At 44.8% G+C, this 20413-nt stretch overlaps 2 protein-coding genes across 4 annotated transcripts in view; one reads left to right on the plus strand and one right to left on the minus strand.

Annotated features, from left to right (window-relative positions):
* LOC108049052 (zinc finger protein 704) overlaps positions 1–17592 on the plus strand; it is a 119719-nt gene extending 102127 nt beyond the window's left edge. For all 3 annotated transcript variants that reach the window (XM_017130081.2, XM_017130082.2, XM_017130083.2), the window contains 3 exons: positions 9985–10076; positions 14584–14772; positions 14838–17592. In XM_017130081.2, coding sequence (XP_016985570.2) covers positions 9985–10076; positions 14584–14772; positions 14838–15783 — 1227 coding nt within the window. In that variant the 3' untranslated portion in view covers positions 15784–17592. The remainder of the gene's footprint in view (positions 1–9984; positions 10077–14583; positions 14773–14837) is intronic.
* Positions 10729–13710, minus strand: LOC108049054 (histone-arginine methyltransferase CARMER). The gene is made up of 4 exons (XM_017130085.2): positions 13146–13710; positions 12189–13082; positions 11718–12128; positions 10729–11658 (listed from the first exon to the last, which is right to left on the minus strand). Exons 1-4 carry the CDS (start codon positions 13357–13359, stop codon positions 11573–11575), a joined length of 1605 nt encoding a protein of 534 aa, XP_016985574.2. The 5' UTR covers positions 13360–13710; the 3' UTR covers positions 10729–11572.
* Positions 17593–20413: the final 2821 nt, after the last annotated feature.

Consider the following 20413-nt stretch of genomic DNA (forward strand, 5'->3'; position numbering starts at 1 on the left):
TAACGAACGAAAATCGACCCATTGAGTGAAGCCAAAAAGGCAATTTAAGCGCCTTTTGTGCACATCGCGCATACGCCGCGTCTGCCCGGCTGCAGGCCCAGACTTTTTGAGTCCCAGCCAGACGGAGCTGGAGCTGGAGCTGGAGTACAGGTTGCCATTCGGCCTGTCCCCGGTCATTACGAAAGTTATTCATGCGAACTGTTTGCCCTGGCCATTACATCAGGCGGACTGGACTGCTGGTCTGGTGGATTGTTGGAAAAATGCGGAAATTTCGGCACTGCCTTTCGGGCAAGGAAAATTTATGAAAATTGCCATGTGCCGGCCAGAGCTCGACTAGATCGCTCGACCTCCCCTTTTTAGTCACTTTCCCTGTCAGTTGTTTCGAATGGGGCAGCTGGCTTGGCCATTTATTTGGCCTGGCCATTTGCATTCCGCTGTTTTCCATGTCCAGCAGTTGTCAACTTGTCAATGCAAATGTTTCACCACGTCTACACGACGGATATTCTATCTATCAGCGTTGAATTTCAATTAAATTTGGCTGGCTGTTCGATGGCTAAGTATATAAATTGCATTCGACCGATATCATATTGAATTGGGGTCGCTCTCCTGGGTTTTCCAACCCCTACAAGTGGATACTATGTATTTGGGGAAACTTCATTCCCCGAAACGCATTTAGCCACCCCTGTTCGTGCCAAATTGTGACAACTCCAGTTGACTCCGCCGAGTCACGAACCGTTCGTTCGCATATCAAATTTCAATTGCCCAACATTGGAAAGCCGCAGAACAACATAAATAAACCAATGGAGGGTCAGGGGATAGAAATACTGCCAACCGCAAGCTAATTGAATTAATTAAGAAGCGTGTATTATATTACCAAAGACAAGACGGGGGCACATGATGATAAAGCAAAATTAATCAGGAGCCAGGAAGAGGGAAAACGCTAAGCTCAGGTCACGACCAAAGCGCCGCTAAGCTATGCAGGATTATTAAAATGATTTAAGCTGCCAAATTGCTTAAACAATATTTTCTTTTCCTTTTTTATCCCCCTCACTTTAGCTTCAGCATTTAGTTTGGGGTTATTGTTCGGGTCAATAGCGAGGATAAGGGGGTGCGACTCAAGAGGTAAAATAAAGAGAATTATAATTAAAAATCTTCCGGCATTTGGCATTTTATCTAAACAGGAAGCTGGAGGCAGCCACAGAGTGGAGTTCAGGAAAAGCGAGAAGAAAAGAAAAACCCGGAGGCAGGCAACGGAGAAAGGGGCGACACTTTCGCCGGAGTCCTTGCCGCATAATGAAAAGTCTTCCGAATTGGGTCAGGCAAGAAATTAAAAAGCCAGCCCGGATTCTGGGGGAAAACAAAAGGAAAAGTTAAGAGGGAAACTTCAGCTTAAAGCTGCTGCCGCTATCATTCGCAATTAGACGCGTTGACACTTGCTCGGGCCTGACTTTGCCAACTTTTGGCAGCAGGCCAGTCGAAAAGTGGCAAGTTGGGAGCAAAAAGTTCAGTCGGTTATCCGCCGGAGTTCCCTGGCAAATTGGAATTCAAAGTGGGAGCATCTGCCCTCGTGGAGTGTGTGCAGCAAATTGAATATTTAAATCCCGCACTCAAATCCTTGCATGCTTCAAATTGAAAAGGTTTTCCCCCATGCCATTCATAAAATATGCAAAGAAAATAGAATGGAAACAAAATTATGTTTAATGCAGCGTTTTTCTATGTTTCGTTGTTTTTCCCCCACATTTTTTTCCTTTTTTTGGGGAAATAGAAATTGCTTTCAAATTTGCGTACATTTTTTATTTTTCCTGCTCCGCTCGTTGTTTTTCCTGCCTTTTTTCACTTGGCCTGCGTGCGTGTTCAATTTGCAAGTGCAATGGAAATGGAAGTGAAATTGAAATTCACCCTGCCTGCGGGTGTTTCCCTCTCTGTCTCTATCTCTCTATCTGTCTCTTTTCGCAACGTCTGGGTCTGAAGTTGAGTTTTTGGTTTCTACTTTGTTGCGGCTGTTGTCGCTGTTTATGCAACCTGCAATTGGCAATTGGATTTGCGAGTCTTGCACAATTTCCAGTCCGACTCAAAACTTTGGAGCAGCAGTTGCCGGCGGGCACTGAGTTGGGATACGAACTCGCTCATATATAAATAATCACCGGGGTCCAAAGTTTATCCTTCGATTTGATTGCCAAGCCCCCGACTTTATGTAGCAGCAGGGCGAAAGTGTGCCAAGTCCACAATTCAACTCGAAGGACTTTTGCGAGCACTTTGTTGGCAAGTTTTTAGTCAGCTTTCAGCGTTCAGCTACAGTATTTGCCTAAGTCCGTATTAACCCATTTTTGGGCCGAATGCATAAGTTGGCTTACCTCTGTTCGGATTAGGACTCCAACATGTTGCACACTCCACTCCCATAAGAATCTGCCACCGCTATTTCGGCGACACTCGAAAGCCGATTGCCGCCATGTCTAATTTGCTGGCCATAAGCAGCTTACCAACTTTCCCCATATTGAAACGCCGTTTTAAACACACACAAGGCTCAGACCTTCCTCTTCGCTTACCTTCTGCCACATTTAGAGCGCTCTTTTTTTTCTGCTTAAACGACAACGACAACTTTTGAGTGGCGCATAATACCTGAAAAGTAATGTGAACCCCCCCTCCCTCCTTCGCCAGCCGATATCTGCTGCCCTTGGGGAAATGATAGACTCAAACGGCCATCGCAACCCGAAAAGCTTGGCAAAAACTGCTTTTCGTCCCGGCAAGTTGATTATAGCAGTTTTTTTTTTTTGGTCATTTGAAGTGTCTTCTACCGTTTTGCGCAGTTTTCTGTCAGTCTCCCTCTTCTGGTGGAAAATTATTAGATGGACATTTTTCCGACGGCACGTGCCCCTCCAACCCGAAAGGCATCAAGTTTTTTGTCAGGGCCAGTTTACGAGGCGATTGCCTTTGGGGGCCAAATTGAAATGTGCCTCGGGAGAGTCAAATGGTCTTCAAATGGTCGAAGGGCCTGAAATATGAGCCCGCCGTATTGGGGAAAACTCCTCACTGCTCGGCTTAAATTGAGTCATTTTCCAATTTACATCTCTGAGGCCGAGGCATCGAAGCAGTGCAGCATAAATTTCAGATACAGGACGACATCGCCCGGGGCACAAAAGTACACACTGATACCCGCCAGCACAGCCGTGCTCTATATATGCATCTCGAGTGAGGTACATAGAGTCGAATACGCTTGACCTGGTTTACTTCTGCATCCCCGACTCAAATGGCAAATGGCAGGGACAATCCTCCTCGTTTTCCACCCATTTTCCCCTGCCTTGCAGCATACATAAATTTCGCCAAGTACAGTTACTGCCATATGTATGCTGGCAGGCCTTGATGCCATTGTTGTTGGCGTTTTTGTTTCGGCAGCCTGGCAATTGCAATTTCGCAAGGTCACCCAGGCGCAAGTGAATTCTCCCACCGCCTCCTCTTTATTTGTATATACACATATATATATGTATATATATATATATATATCTGATGCTCTGTGACCCAGTTACTGGGACCCCTGGCTTACTGCGCTTGCATTCCGGCCCACAGTTTCTGGGTCAGCCATGGCAGTACAGTTTAAGCCGGAGACAAACGCAGCTTCCACTCGGCCAAATGGCAATACCAGGCGGGCTCAAATGAAAATAGATGAGCTGACCCTGCCCACCCCATAAATATTGTTCACTTACACGGAGGAAAAATGGGTGGCTTGAAGAACATATAGGTTATAGGTTTAACTTATTGTAAAGTCGCAAAAATTTGTTTTTTTTTAATATTTGAAGTGATTGCACTATTTACACTTTGATTTAGACTTAATATCTCCTAAGCTTAGTATCAACAAATGTACATAAAATAGATTTGAAATGTCACAAATATCATGCTAAAATCAAATAGGTGCTATTAATATGAATAAAGTTCGATTATTATTATTTAGTTATATATAGCAGCAGGAGGCTTTAAGATCAATTGGGATATTCCATTATTTTCTGATATTAATGTGAATTGGAATCAATTTTAAAGATAAAAAAATAATGCTTAAATAGTTATAAGACACCAAAGGAGATAAGTTTCTTCCCCTGCACGTTTCAACACGTTTTTAGGTATACTTGATGAAGGTACAGTCGAACTGTATGTGGTAGGCTTTCCGCCTGTCACAAAGTTTGACATTTCCCCCATAAGCCAATTACTTTTTAGGACTAACGTCCAGTCTTTCGGCCCCCACTGCCCACATGCCAACCACACATCTTGTTAAAGTCCGTGTTGATTAGGACTGTTCCGCCAAGAAGGAGGCAGCACAATCCATGTTGGGCGACGGCAACCCATTCAAGCTCCATTTGGCAATTACCGCAGCAATAAAAGTCAACGGCAAATGCAGCCAGCCACACATTTTATTAGCAGCAGCAGAAGCGGCAGCCCTTGTACAATTTACGTGTGTCAAATAATAATTTCGTTGTCCTGGCCGCTTATGCTTATCTTTGGGACAAGTGAAAAACCCCCTTTCGGCTGGAGCGGGTCGAAAATTTACATTTTACAATTTACGAAAATTTTTATGTCATAATTGGATTCTGTGGGCCATTGTGTACTGCCTTTCCCGGCTGAGAGATGTGACAATGAACAGCACAGTGATAACGGGTGGCGAAAGGAAAGGAGCTTTAAGTTGGGGTTGAACGGAATCGCCTGCGGTGGCCATTAAATTGGCCCGAGGACGCCAGCCTTGTAACTCGAGCGTTTCCACTGATAAGGACTTTAATGCCCTGAGGGTGTCCTGCGCTATGCTGTGGTAAATTGAGCGTGGCCGGATATTGTCGTCGCTGGCACACATATACCTACTTACAAATAGTGAAAATTAGATGATGGTGGGGGGTGGAGAAGCTGTGCTCTAAAAACGCACCACTAAACTCATTTCCACTTCCTGGTTGTCCAGTAACTAAATCATTTGTAAAAGACTATGGCAAATTGAGCACAAATTTATGGCTTCCAGGACACAGTGTTGCATACTCTCAGGCTGTCCTGCAATTTCCCATAGTTGTTTCCTGTTTGGTCCCCGTTTTCTGCACTCGCTCTATTGCAGGCCATTTCGTTTGATCTAATTTAGTGAACATAAAAATTTAAGCAAGCGTGATCTACACATTCAAGTTGGTTTGAGTTTTGGCAACATGTTTCCCTCTCAAATGAACACAAAGTCGCCTTCAGTGTTCACGAACTTTTCGCATAAATTTTATATACGAAACGTGTTAGCATCTGCACAGAGAAAAAAGGTTTCAAATTTGTAAGATCGCATTGGGCTGGATATTAAAAAATGTGTAATAACCATATTCATTTAATAGACAAAGAGATAAAAAATACATGAAGTACTTGAACATAAATGTTGAAATTACAATTTCAGGCCCAAACATGATTACGTTTTTTTCTCTGTGCATTCATGGGATGTGCACAACCCTTAAGCCGCGATATCTAGCCGTTTGGGCCATGTCAAGAACGAGTCGGTTATTGTGCTTCTGTCTGCCCGCTCAAAATATCAAAATCAACGCCATTGTCATATTTGCTGAATGAGTGAACACTCAACCTCAATTTCAGCTTCCATCGTTGTCGTTGTCAGCCTTTTTTCCTGCTCTTTCCCCGGCTTTTCCCCCGTCCCCACCCGCCGATTTCCCAGCGGCAATGACAATTTCGCGTGTGTTTGTCACATCAGTTATGCATGTGTGTTTGAGTTTTCATATATTTATGACACTCCACTCTGTCACTGTCTGCGAAAGCGAATTTAAATGCGAATGTGACTGTGTGCGTGTTTTTATTTAAACGCAATCAAATTAAGGGCTCAGCAAATTGGCAAGGCCATCAGCAGTATGTAATCAACTTTTCAAATTTTCTCCCAAAGGTTAAAATCAAATGTGAGATACAAAATACGAATTACCAAACACAACATTCCACTATTCAACCCCAGAAAAACCCAATTTGGTCTGCAACTCGTTACAAAAATAGCATTTCCAAGTAAATTTACTGTGTGGGTGGGCGTTCTGGGCTGATGAGGTTGATAAAGTCAACGGGAAGTTTGTTGAAAGCTTCACCCTTATCCGATGTGACCCAATTTTCTCGCTGCCTGTAGTCACAGCGATAAGACTTTAAAATCAACCGCTCACATGCAAAAAGCTATGAATTCGATTTGCGGCAAGTCGTACTATGTACAAAATAAATACTTGTAAGATACACCCCGCAATGCAAATTGCCATGACGAACTTAGGCGGCTTTAATGGCGTGCAAAAAAAAAGAAGTAAAGAAAAGAAAATACAAAAAACAAAAAACGTCCTGAGCCTTCAGGCAGAAACATAATTTTCGTTGCCTACTTTGGAGGGCTGACTTTAATGGCGGATGGGCGTTGAAATGTAAACGGTGCCGTGAGTGCAATTTGAGTTTGCCACGCATTAAGCCCTATTAGGGAGCTAAGGCAAACCTTTCATGTCTGTTATTAGCCATGAGGCGAAAAGACGCCAGATGCCTCTAATGCTTGGCACACATTTCTCTGGGCCATAATGCCCTATCCCCACATCGATACAACGCAATTTGTGCTATTTTCGGTCGCCAGTGTGGAGTCAATAATTTATGCTTTTGCTCCATTTTTCGTGTCGGGAGTTATGTTGGCCTTCCAGTGACCTAATTTAGGTAACAGTGCTCCCGTCCCCCATTTCCATGCGCTCTCTCTTCGAGTCCGCTCTTTTGGCTCTCTTTTTCCTTGGCCTTAACTCTCTTTCGCTGTTAGGACTTGGCCGCTCTTTTTGGCCTAGTTCTTGGGGCAGTTAACAGCGGCAACTTGGCTCTCAGCGAGTGACGTTTCATGTGGCACGGACAGGGACAAAGTCAGAGGAGAGAGAGAGAGCGGAATGTACAGGGGCATGGCCACCCCCCTCTGAGGGAAAACTCGGAAGGGGTGGTTGCATATATACGCTACTATATACTGTTGACCCAATTTCGCGGCTGTCCTTCCACAGCTGTTCTGATTTCGGTTTCGATTTCGGTTCGCATTTCCGCCTTGTGTATTTTCGGCCCGAGACTCTGGGGTTTGGGGTTGTTTATGCTTGCCGCCACCGGGAATGGGAAATCGGAAAACGCCAAGATGAACAGAGTGGAGCAGAGACAGAGATAGAGGCAGAGAGAGCGCAGGAAAACAGGAAGATTTTTATTTACCCCACGCACGTAGTTTGCGTGGGTGGGTGGGTTTTCCCCAAGATGTGTGTCCTCCTCGGCTGGCAAGTAAATTTTCATTGAATTCGAAGGCAATAGGATATTGCATGGCAACGCAGGACTTCCACTGATAACGTTAAATGTATCGGTGGCAGGCGGGGAATTATTAAGTCGACAAATTAATAAGGATGTGCTGGCAAAGCTGAGCTTCGAATCAGGAAATATCTGCTCAGCCAGCTGGGCCTCGTTCCGGTTAAAGTCTTGAGTAAATACGCGCAGGGATTAGCATGAAGTACGCCCCCGAGTAAATACAAATACACGCACTTATACTGGAGTATGTATATATATGAAATAAAAGCTGGGAGCAGCCTGGAAAATACCCCCACTTCCTTTGCCAATCTTCCTCAAAAAGCCTTAAAGAAGATTCATGTTGTGCCGCCCACTCACGTTGGCTATTTGTGTATGTTTTCCCGGACCCGGCATTGTGCCCGCTGTTTTTCCTGCCAAATCAGGACGCAGTGCGGTAGTCATTGCCGCCGAAATACGCACTCCTGGACCGGGGTGGAATTTTATTTCCTCATCCGCCCGGCCGGAAAGTTTGCCAGCTGGAGTTCTCTGCCGGCGAATGGTTTTCTTTCATTAGCAGACAAGCGTTTACCCCCGCCATCGGTCGCCGTTCCTCATTAGAGCCGGATAATTAACACGCACCACTACACGTACAACTCAAAGGGACATAACTCAAGCTGCTTTAATTTACTTTTGGATTCGAGTGACTTGGCAGGTGGCAATAAATGCCAGGGGGCGCGGGAACGGTCTAAATTGATAGCACAAAATCATTTCGAACTCCTTTGCTCCTTAATTAAATATAATTGCAAAGCAAATGGCGGCGTCGTCAGCTGGGGAATTGAAAATTACGCATACGCAGCGTTTGACAAACGAGCTGCCGTGCTTATCTGCCGGCGAACAAAATCGAGGCATTAATAAACGCCTTCAAACATTCAGCATTAAGATGCCAGTCACGCAGGCGACCAACTCCGAAAAACTGCAAACGGCGAAGGCAAACTGGCAAACACTCGGGCAAACAAACACACACATCTGGCAACAATGGCGTGTGTATTCGCAGGCCCTTATTTATGAGCCAGGATATGCCGCATATCCTGGCCCCAGAAGTCTGGCCGCAAACGAATTACGGCCGCCCACTAATTGCAGCAAGTTAAAACGAAAAGTGTGTAGAACTTTTCGCTATTCCCTTTTAGGCCGTTAAGGCTACACTGAAAATAAATGGTATTGAATTAGATGAGGATGAAAAACATAAGACAAATATATATATTAATGTTTAAAATATAAAAATGGCACCAGGAAACTTTAATTTCTATAGCAGCTCACAATATGCACATGTCCAATATGAGAAAATATTAAATTGAAGTATGCAATTTAATAACGATATTCAAATTTTCCTCTGTGTAACCATTTGCGTAGATGCGTGCCAACCACGTGCTTTAACAATTTACGCCGCTTAAGTAGCGCAGGATATTTATGTTTATGATTACGTTGCGGTTCGCAGACTCCTTCCCAAAAGGCATTTTCTTTTTTCTTTTCTTGCTTTTCCTTCCATTTCCTGTTCACATCTCACATTACACATACGCCGTGCGCGCCCTCCGTGAATTCAGCTTAAGTGGGCCAAATGGCGGAATAAAGTCCCTCGCCGCACACCAACTGCAATCCACAACAAATAAAGTTCGCTAGCAATCTCAAACCACAAAGTTGTAAACAAATCGTTAATCATTTGGTGCACAAGGCCAAAACGAGCAACCGAAAACTCAGTTTTCAATTTGTTCAGCAGTCGCACAAGGACAACAATTGCCAGCACAAGGACGCAATCAGTTGTTTGCAGTGCCACCAAAACTGTACCGTATATGTGTAAATATATGCACTTTATATAGCTGGTGTGTGTATATAGTGGGCCAGCATGTTTAAAGTGGGTCAATTGCCGGCGTCGCTGCCGCAGCGCAGTCCTAACCTTCAGCATAAAAACGCAGCATAAATGCAAGCGCACAAAAAGGCGAAGAGCTGGGCGCCAAAAGCGTGTCAAGGCGAGCGACAAACGAAGCAATGCGACCGCAAGGTGACCCAGTAAATAAGGGGGTGGCTGATGGGTGGTTGGCTGGCTGGGTGGTTGGGTGGTTGGGCTGGCAAGGACGCGGACCGGACCCGGGCCTGTTATCAGTAGTGCAGGCGGCATGGCCAGCTCGTTCGGGCGGCATCGTTTGCCGCTCGGGCGAGAGTCCAAGGACTCTGATTCTGGCTTTCAGGCAGGCAGCCAGCTAGCCAGTTGCATTGTCCGCACCCACACAGTCGCACTTGGCACCGGGCCGGCACCGGTTCGAATCGCTCCTGCTCCTGCTTCTGGTCCTGCTATTGCAGCCGCTAATACCGCGCCACTACAACTGCGCCTGCAGAACCGCGTCGCGTTTTTGTGGCCACCATGAATACTATGGCACTCAATTACTACGTGGAGCGCAGTGACTACGAGAGTTATGGGAGCCACAGTCCCACGGGGGACTGCTCCTCGCGGTCCTCTTCGACATCTTCCGAGGATTCCCTGATGCAGCCCTATTCCCGCCAAGTACGAAAGAGATTCAATTTACTGAAGAGATAGTATATATTGAAGCATTTATAAGTTTACTGAAATAAGATTGGAAGCAGTTCTTACTCCCCTTTACTTACTTTATTTTTACCCAATAATAACCCTATACCCTCCTAATTAAACCCTATTTTCTCTTCTCGTTGCAGTCCAAAAAGTTCCGCTGCGTTTATCCGGGCTGTCATAATGTGGAGCACGAACAGAACAAAATCGTTCGTCACATTAGGAAAACACATTTGGGGTAAGTGAACAAGAAATTGCAATACTCATATCAGGGTATTAAGTGGCGAGCAGCAAGTGGGTGGGGCCTTGACTTAGCCACCGCCGACCTTCTCCGCAAAATGTTCCACCCAAAAGCGAGAAGGGGAAAGGGAAGGGGAGCTCGAAACTAGAGCACTAAAGCACAGTAAGCAGGTCATACAAACGAGCATAGCCCCTTTTGCATCACGCAGATTACTTTGCGCACCTGCGGGCCAACGAGTGGGTGTGGATGTGGGTGGTGGTGCAGCGGTGCGCTTTTGAGGCCAAGGTCCAGTCGCCCACACACGATCCGCGCTGAGCTCTGACTCTTGCCAATCTCGTTTCCTATGTAAATCAAAGGGGCTCAATGGGGGTACACAAATAAAAGACGCTTGGGGCTTTGTTTTTTGTTGCTTTCGCTTTGACATTGTTGTTCTCTCTTCTGCATATATGCGGTATATCTATTCGTATATATATATAATTGTATATGTTTTACTTTATATTTATGGTTGCAATGTTCTTAGTGTTGGTGGAGTGGCGCTGTTGCTGCTCTATAAAGTACAGTCCGCATATAGGATGCGAGTCTACCGAACGCAAGAATGTCGGGGAGTGTGTATAGGCTGGCGTACGCTACATGTATATCTAGGTGTATATGCTTATATAGCGCTTGGGTCGCTGGCAGCGATATAGTAGGATCTATGACAGGATCTGGGCTGGGGGCGAAACTTATTGCCAAATGAGACGAGGGTGTGCCTCCAGAACTGAATTAATTGTAATCGTATGCGGATATATATATAATCTCGGGCGCGGGTCGGCCTTTAGTAATGGTATCGTAACTTAGCACTAAATCCTATGAGCAATTTCTTACAATTTGAAACGAACTAAACGTAAACACGGCCGACAAGTACAAAAATTGAAACTAGCTGGAGGTACACACAATATAATATAATAACACACATAATAGATACAGTACAATCTGAATTGGTTGGTTTTTTCAAAAGCTTACGGCAAAAACTGCAATTGGCAATCGGCACATTAACTAAGAAACTTCCTGAAGCGCAGTCCCGCATGGGTTAAATATCGGCATTACATTTTACATACGGTTAAAAACACTAATTACTATGGGCTAAAATTAGCTTAGGCTTATTAATATGCTGCGTGTTCTAAACAACTACATTAGTCTGCCTTGATTTGTTGATTGTTTGTTTGTTGGTTGCTTGCTGGGTGGCTGGGTTTCCTCCGATTCGTCCGATCAATTAAAAGAGCTACAAGAGTTTGAAGGTCGTAAAATAGGATAGGACTGCCGGTGCGAAAGGTATACAGAACATAAACGCAACTACTTTTCGAAAATAGATAAAATAATTTACACTTTTCAATAAATAACCTAAGCATAAAATAGTAACAAAACAAAAGCTGATACAAATAGAACCAATCGATGAAGTTGAGCGGACTCGGAGAAACGAGAAATCCCAGAAAGATGTTTTGTTATTCGCTGTCCTAGTGCGGATGCATAAGTCCATGGGTGATGTCCATGCCATCGCCTATTCCATTTACGCTCAGCCCGCCATTTAGCATGCTGGAAGCTAGAGGGTATTATTTAACATTAGAAGTGATTTCCTGGAAATCTCTTAGATGTTCTCACAATTTCGCGATCCTTGTGTGTCCACTTGCGTCCAGTACTGTTCAGATGGGCTCTGAGTACTAGTCCCCGGCGGCGCCTGGACCGGCGCCCCCGTGTACCGAAAATACGGATTCTTCAGGTCCAGGGTATTGCTCGACGAGATCAGCGTGCCCTCGATGTGCAGGTCGATGGTCACGTCGTACGACTGCCGTCGATTGGCCTCCAGCAGCACTCGACCTGTCAGCGTCTGGCCCTGCTTAATGAATATGGGCATGGGCAGCAGGCAGCGCACCTGGTACCAATGCGTCAGCGGTGCCGTGGGCGACGTAGAGAGCCACACGTTCTGGCTGCTTCCGCTGAACTCCACGTCGAACCAAAAGGCCAGTCCATGACAGATGCCCGTCTGCAGAATGTGGAACTCCAGGGGGATGTCTGCGGGAGGCATAAGTTTACCTTAGCCCCGGAAAACAATTTACTAGTAGAAAAACTCACCAATCAAATGCAGGTCGTCCTCCTTGTCGTTGAGGAAGTCGCACACGTGCCTCACCGACTTGGCCATACAGATGCGGATGTCGAAAGTGTCCACGATGGGCTGGCGGAAGTACTCCTTCATGCCCTCCTTGTGCAGCGTGGTCAGGTCGACGCCATGGAAGGCTGACTGGTACCAGAAGTTGGCCTTGTTGTACTGTTCCGAGTAGAGGGACTCGTCAGAGAAAGGGGCGATGTGCAGGTCGCCGTGCGTGGGGTACATCTTTCCGTGCGGCTTCAGCCACTTCCTGGCGTGCAGATACGTCTCCAGCATGCGCTCGTTGTACAACATATAGCCCATGGGCTCCGATATGATCACGTCCACCTTCTCGGGCAACTCGATCTCCTCGATCTTTCCCGGTATCACAGAGATCTTGTGTTGCACATTGTTTGATTCGACCAGCTGCTGGGCGTACTGGGCCATGTTGGAGGCCTCAATAGCATACACCTTGGCAGCTCCCGCCTGCACGGCAAAGAATGAGAGAATTCCAGAGCCAGCGCCCACATCCAGGACAATCTTGTCCTGGAAATCCACCGCATTGCCGAGTATGGCCCGTTGGTAGGTACTCGTCCTCACATAGTCCTGCATCATGTTCTGCTGCTGGCTAAGGTAGCCGTAAAACTGGAAGTATTGCGAAGCGGAGGACTCCTCGGTGCGCTGCGAGAATACAGACTTGGGCCTCAGGTGCTTAACGTTCTCCACCACCTTTCGGAAGAGCTGCTGGTCCTGGTCGCTGGCGAACCTCAGAACAAGGTTGTCTGCGTCCAAAGAGACGGCATAGCTGCGTCTGCCCATCTGGGCGGCATCCGTATCGGCGGCAATCATGTACTCCTTGAGCACGTGGCTGTGGTCTTCATCTGGGGAGAAAAGATTGAAGGGTTAGATATGGGTTTTTAGGGATTCCCCAAACCGAGTCTCACCTTCCACCACCCGGAGCACCACTCCCTGGGAATCGTAGCTGCAGAGCAGCGTGCAACTGCCCTTGTATTTGTTGGCAAACTCCAGCTTTTGCTCGTCGGCAATTGCGCTGATCACCACGCCACTGAACTGGCAATTGCTCAGCGGGCAAACGGCGGCGGCGGTGGCCAGTTTTCGGGGCTGCGAGTGGGGTTCCTCGGGTCGCAGGCTGGACATTTTAGCTGTTGGAAATGTTGGCTTTTTCGTGAGGGCAGAACAGCTCTGGCGTCTTTTTCCCTTGTTAATTGACTTTGTAGGCCGTGCTATACACACACACACACACACAGGCAAGCACGCGAGATGCAGACAGACGCGCAAAATTTTCTATCTGCAAAATTTTCCACCACAAAAAATGGCTTGTGACTGGCAGCTGGGAAATTGGCGCGCTGGCTATTTATGCGCGCTGCTCTTTAGAATGGGACGGCTGCTCAAAATCGATCGCTCTTGTTGATTTCGTATTGATTTCACACGGAGGAACGTGCGTATTTTTTGCAAAAAGTGTTAGAGCTGGAACAAAAATCGATGTTTTCGTTCGATACTATCATATACTGCAAAATACTCTTTTAGTATTTTTGTTTTATTTAGGTGATTTTTGTACTTCCCGGTCTGGTTATTTTTACATCGACCTTTTTGTACTGTGCTTACTACAAATATTGAATAAATCTTTAAGATAATGAAGTAACTTCATATATATACAAAACATAGTGCGGTTAATGTATGTTATTCAATGTTATACAGTTAGGTACAGTTAATAAAACAACCTAAGCATAGACAATCAAATGGTTCAGAACTCTGCTTAAGTGTCTCAGTAGTGGGGTTGATTCACAGAGCGGAGTGGTTGGCAACGCGAGTCAAGAACCAAAAAAGAACGGTCGCTTGAAAGGGATGTTAGGTACTTTAATGTTGTACACAAATTCATATTTAATTACTCTTAAAGAAATTTAATAACTAAAAAAACGTATATAATTGATAATTTAAATAACTTGAATATAATTAAATACAATTTTTAAATTATATAGTTTAAGTTTGTTCAATTTTGAATCTTAATTGCCTTTATTGATATATAAACCTTCAAATATATTAAAAACTATTATATTGTCCCTTCTTACTTCTTAGAAGAATAACTAAAAATAATGGTCATAAATTCATAAATTATAAATTATTATAAATAACTTTGCTAAAACAAATTTTATACATACATACATGATTTCCGATTACAAAAAAAACACTACGTTAAACTCTAAATAGAATTAAAAATGTAATTAATTAGTTAAATAGCCGAAAATGAGATATATTTTATGTGGGGTTCTTAGCATTGATTTTGGTCCACCTAGGTACTTAAATACAGTATAGCATCACTGCCTTGAGACATCCTTCTAATCAACTCTCGACGCTTTGCAGGAAGAAGAATCGTCGCTCCGCGGACGATGACTGCGAGAACGAGGAGGAGTTCTACTACACGGATGTCGACGACGACGACGAGCAGGTGAAGCCCAGTTTGGCCTCCGAGCCGACGCTGAGTCACCGGGACATGGCGCGTCCGCCGCACGAGGATCCCGAGTACCAGAAGCAGATTGTGGGCAACTTCAAGTGGGTTTTCTAACTTTACCATAATATAGACTGCCATAGTAACTCCTCCTATTTTTACTTTACAGGCAAGGACGCGCCGGGAGCCACTACAACCACCTAGCGCAGCCGCACGGCCGCACCATCAGTGGCAGCAACATCCCGAGCACCCACCAGCAGCAGCTGCAGAACAACAACACCAGCTGCATCCCCACTTCGCACCTGGCCCACCACAACTACACCTGGCCGGCGGCGGCGGCAGTGGGCAGCAACTCCTCCGCGGGGACGGGGCTGGCTGCAGCCAGTTCCTCCGCCTCGCCGCTGGGCAAGCATGCTCGCTCGTCGTCCACCCGTCCGTCCCACTCGGTAGCGCCATATCCATCGCCGATGTACGTCCAGCAGCAGCAGCACCACAGCAACAGCAACGTCAGCAACCACCATAACAACCATCACACGCACCACCACAACTACGCCGGCAGCAGTGGCAACAGCAGCAGCAACAGCAGCAGCAGCAGTCCGGTAATCCACAGCAATAGCAGTGCCAACAACATGTTGCAGCAGCTGTCGCAGCAAAATGTCACTGTCACGGCGCACCACAGCCAACAGCAACAGCAGCAGCAATTGCAGCAGCAGCACCACCACCACCAACAGCACCACCAGCAGCAGCAGCAGCACCTGCTGTCCAGTGTGACGATCACGCCCAACTTTCATCCGGCGCAACAGCAACAACATCAGCAACAACAGCAACACCACCAACCGATGCGCGGCCAACAGCAGCAGCATCAGCAACATCCACAGACAACTGCCGGCAACCTGGTTGCCCACAACAACAACAACAATAACAGCAACGGGAGCAATCCGATGCAACAGCAACACATGGCGCCACAGGCGGCCGTCAAGCAAACGCCGCATTCTCCCGGAAAGAGGACGCGTGGCGAGAACAAGAAGTGCCGCAAGGTGTACGGCATGGAGAAGCGCGACCAGTGGTGCACCCAGTGCCGGTGGAAGAAGGCGTGCAGCCGCTTCGGCGACTGAAAGCGACAGAAGTCGTCGACGGAGGCGGCAAACCAGGCGTCGGCGCACCAGTCGAAGGCGGCAGCAGCAGCAGCAACATCAGCAACACCCAATCCAGCAGCAACAACTCCCAGCCCAGCAGCAACATCGGCCTCCAAGATGACCACCACAGTGGTGCGATTGGCGGCCGAGGTGGCTGCCGGCAAGCAGTTGCCCTCCTCGCTGACCATCAAAACCAACAAGCGGTACGGTGGACAGGTGCAGCAGCAGCAGCAGCAACCGCATCCCTATGCAGTGACCGCCAACAGCAACACGATCAGCAACAGGCCGGTGCGCATACGCAGTGTGGCCACCTCGGTGATTGTGGCGCCGATTACCTGCACGGCCACTACGACGACCACGCCCACCCAAACGGAGGAGGAAGCTGGGGAGGAAATGGAGGAGGAAGAGGAGCAGGATGAGGAGGTGCAGCAGGAGGCTCTCGAGGATCAGGAGGAGGCGCAGGTGGCTGCGGCCAACGGTTTGCTGGCCTGGAGCCGAGCAGCCGCCAGTCAGCAGCAGGCGCAGGCCGTCCTTATGCAGGGTTAAGCCCGCCGAACCACAGGAACCACCGCCCCCTGACCTCTGACCCCTGATCACTGACCACTGACCTCTGACCCCCAGTGGAATGGCTGCCCGTGTCAGCTGTTGCCCCGACGACAAAACGCAAAAATGCAAATGCAAATGAAAAATGGTCTCTTCTTATTTACTCTGCATTGAATTGTGCACCTTAAACACGTAACGGTATCTCTTTTGTTGTTGTGCAGGTGTTTGCCAACTGCCGTGCAAATGTTGCTGACATTTGCGCCCGGGCAACATTTGCAATCTACAATAATCTAATTATTATTATTATTATTATTACTATTATTACAGTGCGTAAATATACATATACATATTTATTTCTAAAATGACTTTGTTAATTCTTATGTTAGAAAGCAAACAGCAGTTGGCAGATTTTTATATATACAAAACAAAAAAACAAACAAACAAACCGATAAAATATAGATGCCAGCTGTTTTACATAAAACATAACAAAAAAATGCAAAAGAAAAAACAGCAAAAAACAATTCAAACATAAACAACAACAACAACAAACAAACAAATGAAAACAAACAATATTTAAAGCAAATATACATTTGATTTTTTTTAGTTAGTAAGAACTCTAGTAAATTTTTTTCTAGTATTAAGTGCAATTTCTGTTCTACTTCTCGCTCTAAACAAAGAAAACAAAACGAAATACAATGAAAGGAAACGAAGCAAACCAACTCAAACTAAACAAATCAAAATGAAACTATAAAGCAGAATATTCAAAACGAAAACCTAAAGATATGCATATTAAATATTCAAAGCGTTGCATCTACACATTAAATAGGCGTAAACAAAAAATAGTTAAATTACTTGCATAATCATGTGTAACTCAAATCCAAGAACCGTTTAAACAATTTGTAAGTGTGTGTTAAGCGCTAAGAGTTAAGTATTAATCGACTTCATGCATACGAGCGGCAATAGATGGACACACAGCTAAATAATCTAGTTAATTAAGCACCCAGACACCACCCACAACCACGACCACACCCACACCTACAGCCACCCACCACAAAGACCCCAGACCCAAGACTCTCAAAGATCTATAGAACAATTACCCCGAACCCGAACCCGAACCTGAACCCAAACCTGAACCCAAGACCACGCTAATGTAACATATAGACGTACGAGCAACTTAAACTTAAATGTAGTGAATTTTAAAAACAAACAAACCAAGCAAGCAAACAAACAACAAACAAACAAACATACAGACAGGCCGACAGACAAACAGACAGATGGATTGAGGTAGATCTTATCCTTATCGAGAAAAGGGAACCGTCAAAATTTCTATTGGAGCCAGAAGGAAAACACTTTCAAACATGTTCAAATTTTTAATACATTGTTAAGTTGATATTTTCTAAAACATACTAAAACGAAAAATGAGCTAAATTCGTATATTGATTAATTTGTAATGAACTTATGACTAAAAACTAAGATTTATAAAAGAAAAAACAAAAACTTTTTGCGTTGTGCAACTGTTGTGAATTGTTCAAATTACGGTATACACATACAAACAATGACGTCACAAAGGACCCAGCGAGGTTTGCGAGGATATAAGGATATATAAGGCCTATCGAAGGATGGCCTGAGATTGAGATTGAAGAGCAGGAGAAATTATGGATGAAGAAATGAAAATACACAAGGAATTCTTAACCAAATTGGAAGTACAAACTAAAGTCTAGAATATGTAAATATAGAACCCCCATACACACACTTAATGAGGAAATGGAAAAAGGACGACAAAGAGGAAGAGAAGTGTAATGGGATAACGAATCCAGGTCGAAACCGAATCGCGATCGGAGAAAGTAGTAGAAAGTGGATGGGAGAGGAAGGAAAATTGAGCTTAAGCGGCAGCAGCTTTAAACAGTTTTTGAAAATGAAAATGGGAAAGTTACGGAAAGGCGGGGAAAATGCATGGAAAGGATAAGCGGGAGCACGCAGAAAACCGAAAGGATTGAAACACGCAAACGTAAATTTCATTGAAATTGTTTGCCGTGATTTGAATGAAATTCATAATGGTGGCCATTTTGTGTAATGCGAAAAAGTTTAACAACATTTTTTACACTTGTATTTCGTTTATATTAACTATAAGTTTAATCAAAACCACAACCACATGAACGATTGTAAACAAACCGAGTAAAATGCAACTGAAAACGGAGAAAATGCAATACATTTTACTTATTTTTGTCTGTCGCCCGTCGGGGCGTCTATTCTTTATTACGATTATGATTACGAGTATGATTATTGTCATCATTATTATTGTTTTTCTTGCTAATTTTCGTGCACCACACAAACACACACAACAAACACCCCCCACACACACACACGCGCGTAGTTAAGTACGTACACTCGATCTATTTCGTTGCGTTCTGGAAATTATTTAAAATTAAGTGATATTTTTAAACAAACAAAAAACAAAGAAAGAATGAAAACTATCCATTATTATATAATTATCGCTAATATTTCTTACTATTTTATGTGTACGATTACCACAATCACGAAAAGAGCAAGAAATGCAAGGCAAGCTAATCCCTCGATCGGGGGATCCTCAAAACCCCGACCAGAGATCTGACCTGGCCTGAATAACAAACGGAAAGTGACAACAGATGAAGCAGACAACTTATGCTTAATAATGATTAAAGATTAATTGAGGGATATCAGTAATATCGGCAAAGGTCAAAGCTCTAATCCATCGAACATGAATGCTAGATTCATTCAATAGCGAGAAATAATGTTTCTTTTTAATTTTTTTCTTGGAAAGAACACAACACAACAACAACAAGAACACCCATTTTATTAAAAAATATACAATTGTTATTTATAATTAAACAAAAACGAAAACCAACTTTGTTTGTTTTTATTATGATTTCACTTTTCAGTTGCTCCTTTGGTTTCCCATTCAGTTATTCCTTGTTTTGGATAGAATGGTTTCCGGATTCACGGAGACTCCACCTGTTTCCCTTTGTCCCCATAAGAAGAATGCATTTCTCGAACAGACACGGTTTCTCCCAGGGTCTCAGATGTAGCAATACAAATCGGAACGGAACAAATTGTACAACTTTCTACTGCTAGTCTATTGATATTCCGATGGTAGCATAGACCTAGAACAGTTGCTAGTTTGTCTTTAGTTGTCCTTCCCGCTGATTTATGCCGACAGGTGTACAGAGAAAGAAGTGCTTACATAACACAGCCACAGCAGCAGCAACAGCAACAACAACATCATCAGATCGAGGTGTTTATCCTTAAAACTAGCTATACATTATCGGGCATATTTGCCCTCGTTTACGTTTAAGCTGAATATGCATGTAGATGGAAACTTATGATATTTCTTCTGATATTTATCGTCGTTATTGATGTGTAAACATAACATTAACTCTAAGCTAAGATGGATTCGGAGTAGTCCCTTATGGAGGTTCGAGTTCGGTTAAAATTAGAAATCTCACGGCAGCTGGCAGCCGGACTTGCATCCGGCGCAGCGATTGCTGGTTCAGCGCGGTATGTTGCATCCACTAAACGATAACTAAGTAATTATACTTGATACATTATATACATATACAGTACATTTAGGTGTGTAGCTAGGGGCAAAGTGTCTGAGCGATTTTTGGGGACTCGACATGGATATATCTATGTGATTCCGGTTAGAATCGGAGCTCTGCGACCGTGGCTGCGGCCTGGGCGTCTTTGTGTGTGTGTTGGTGTTCATTTTTTGGATAATTGGAAAGCGAAATTAGTTTTAAAACAAAATTGCATTCAATATAAGGCTGATTTATTTGACTTGTTCATTTTGATATAGACACAGACACACACACACACACGGCACACACGCACACTCACGCATATCAGCCAGGCAGCTAGACATTGAATTCCATATAAGATTAAGTGCATTAAGTCGGTTAGTTTAGTGAGTATTCAGCAAAAGACTTGCGCATCGTTTATTTAGCTGCGTTTTCCCCACACCCCCGCATCAAATCCATTTCAACGATGAGAATCGAACAGAAGCAGGTTGAAAAAGGAGCTATATCCTGGG

The sequence above is a fragment of the Drosophila rhopaloa genome, unplaced genomic scaffold (assembly GCF_018152115.1).
Source record: "Drosophila rhopaloa isolate 14029-0021.01 unplaced genomic scaffold, ASM1815211v1 contig_178, whole genome shotgun sequence".
NCBI lineage: Eukaryota > Metazoa > Arthropoda > Insecta > Diptera > Drosophilidae > Drosophila > Drosophila rhopaloa.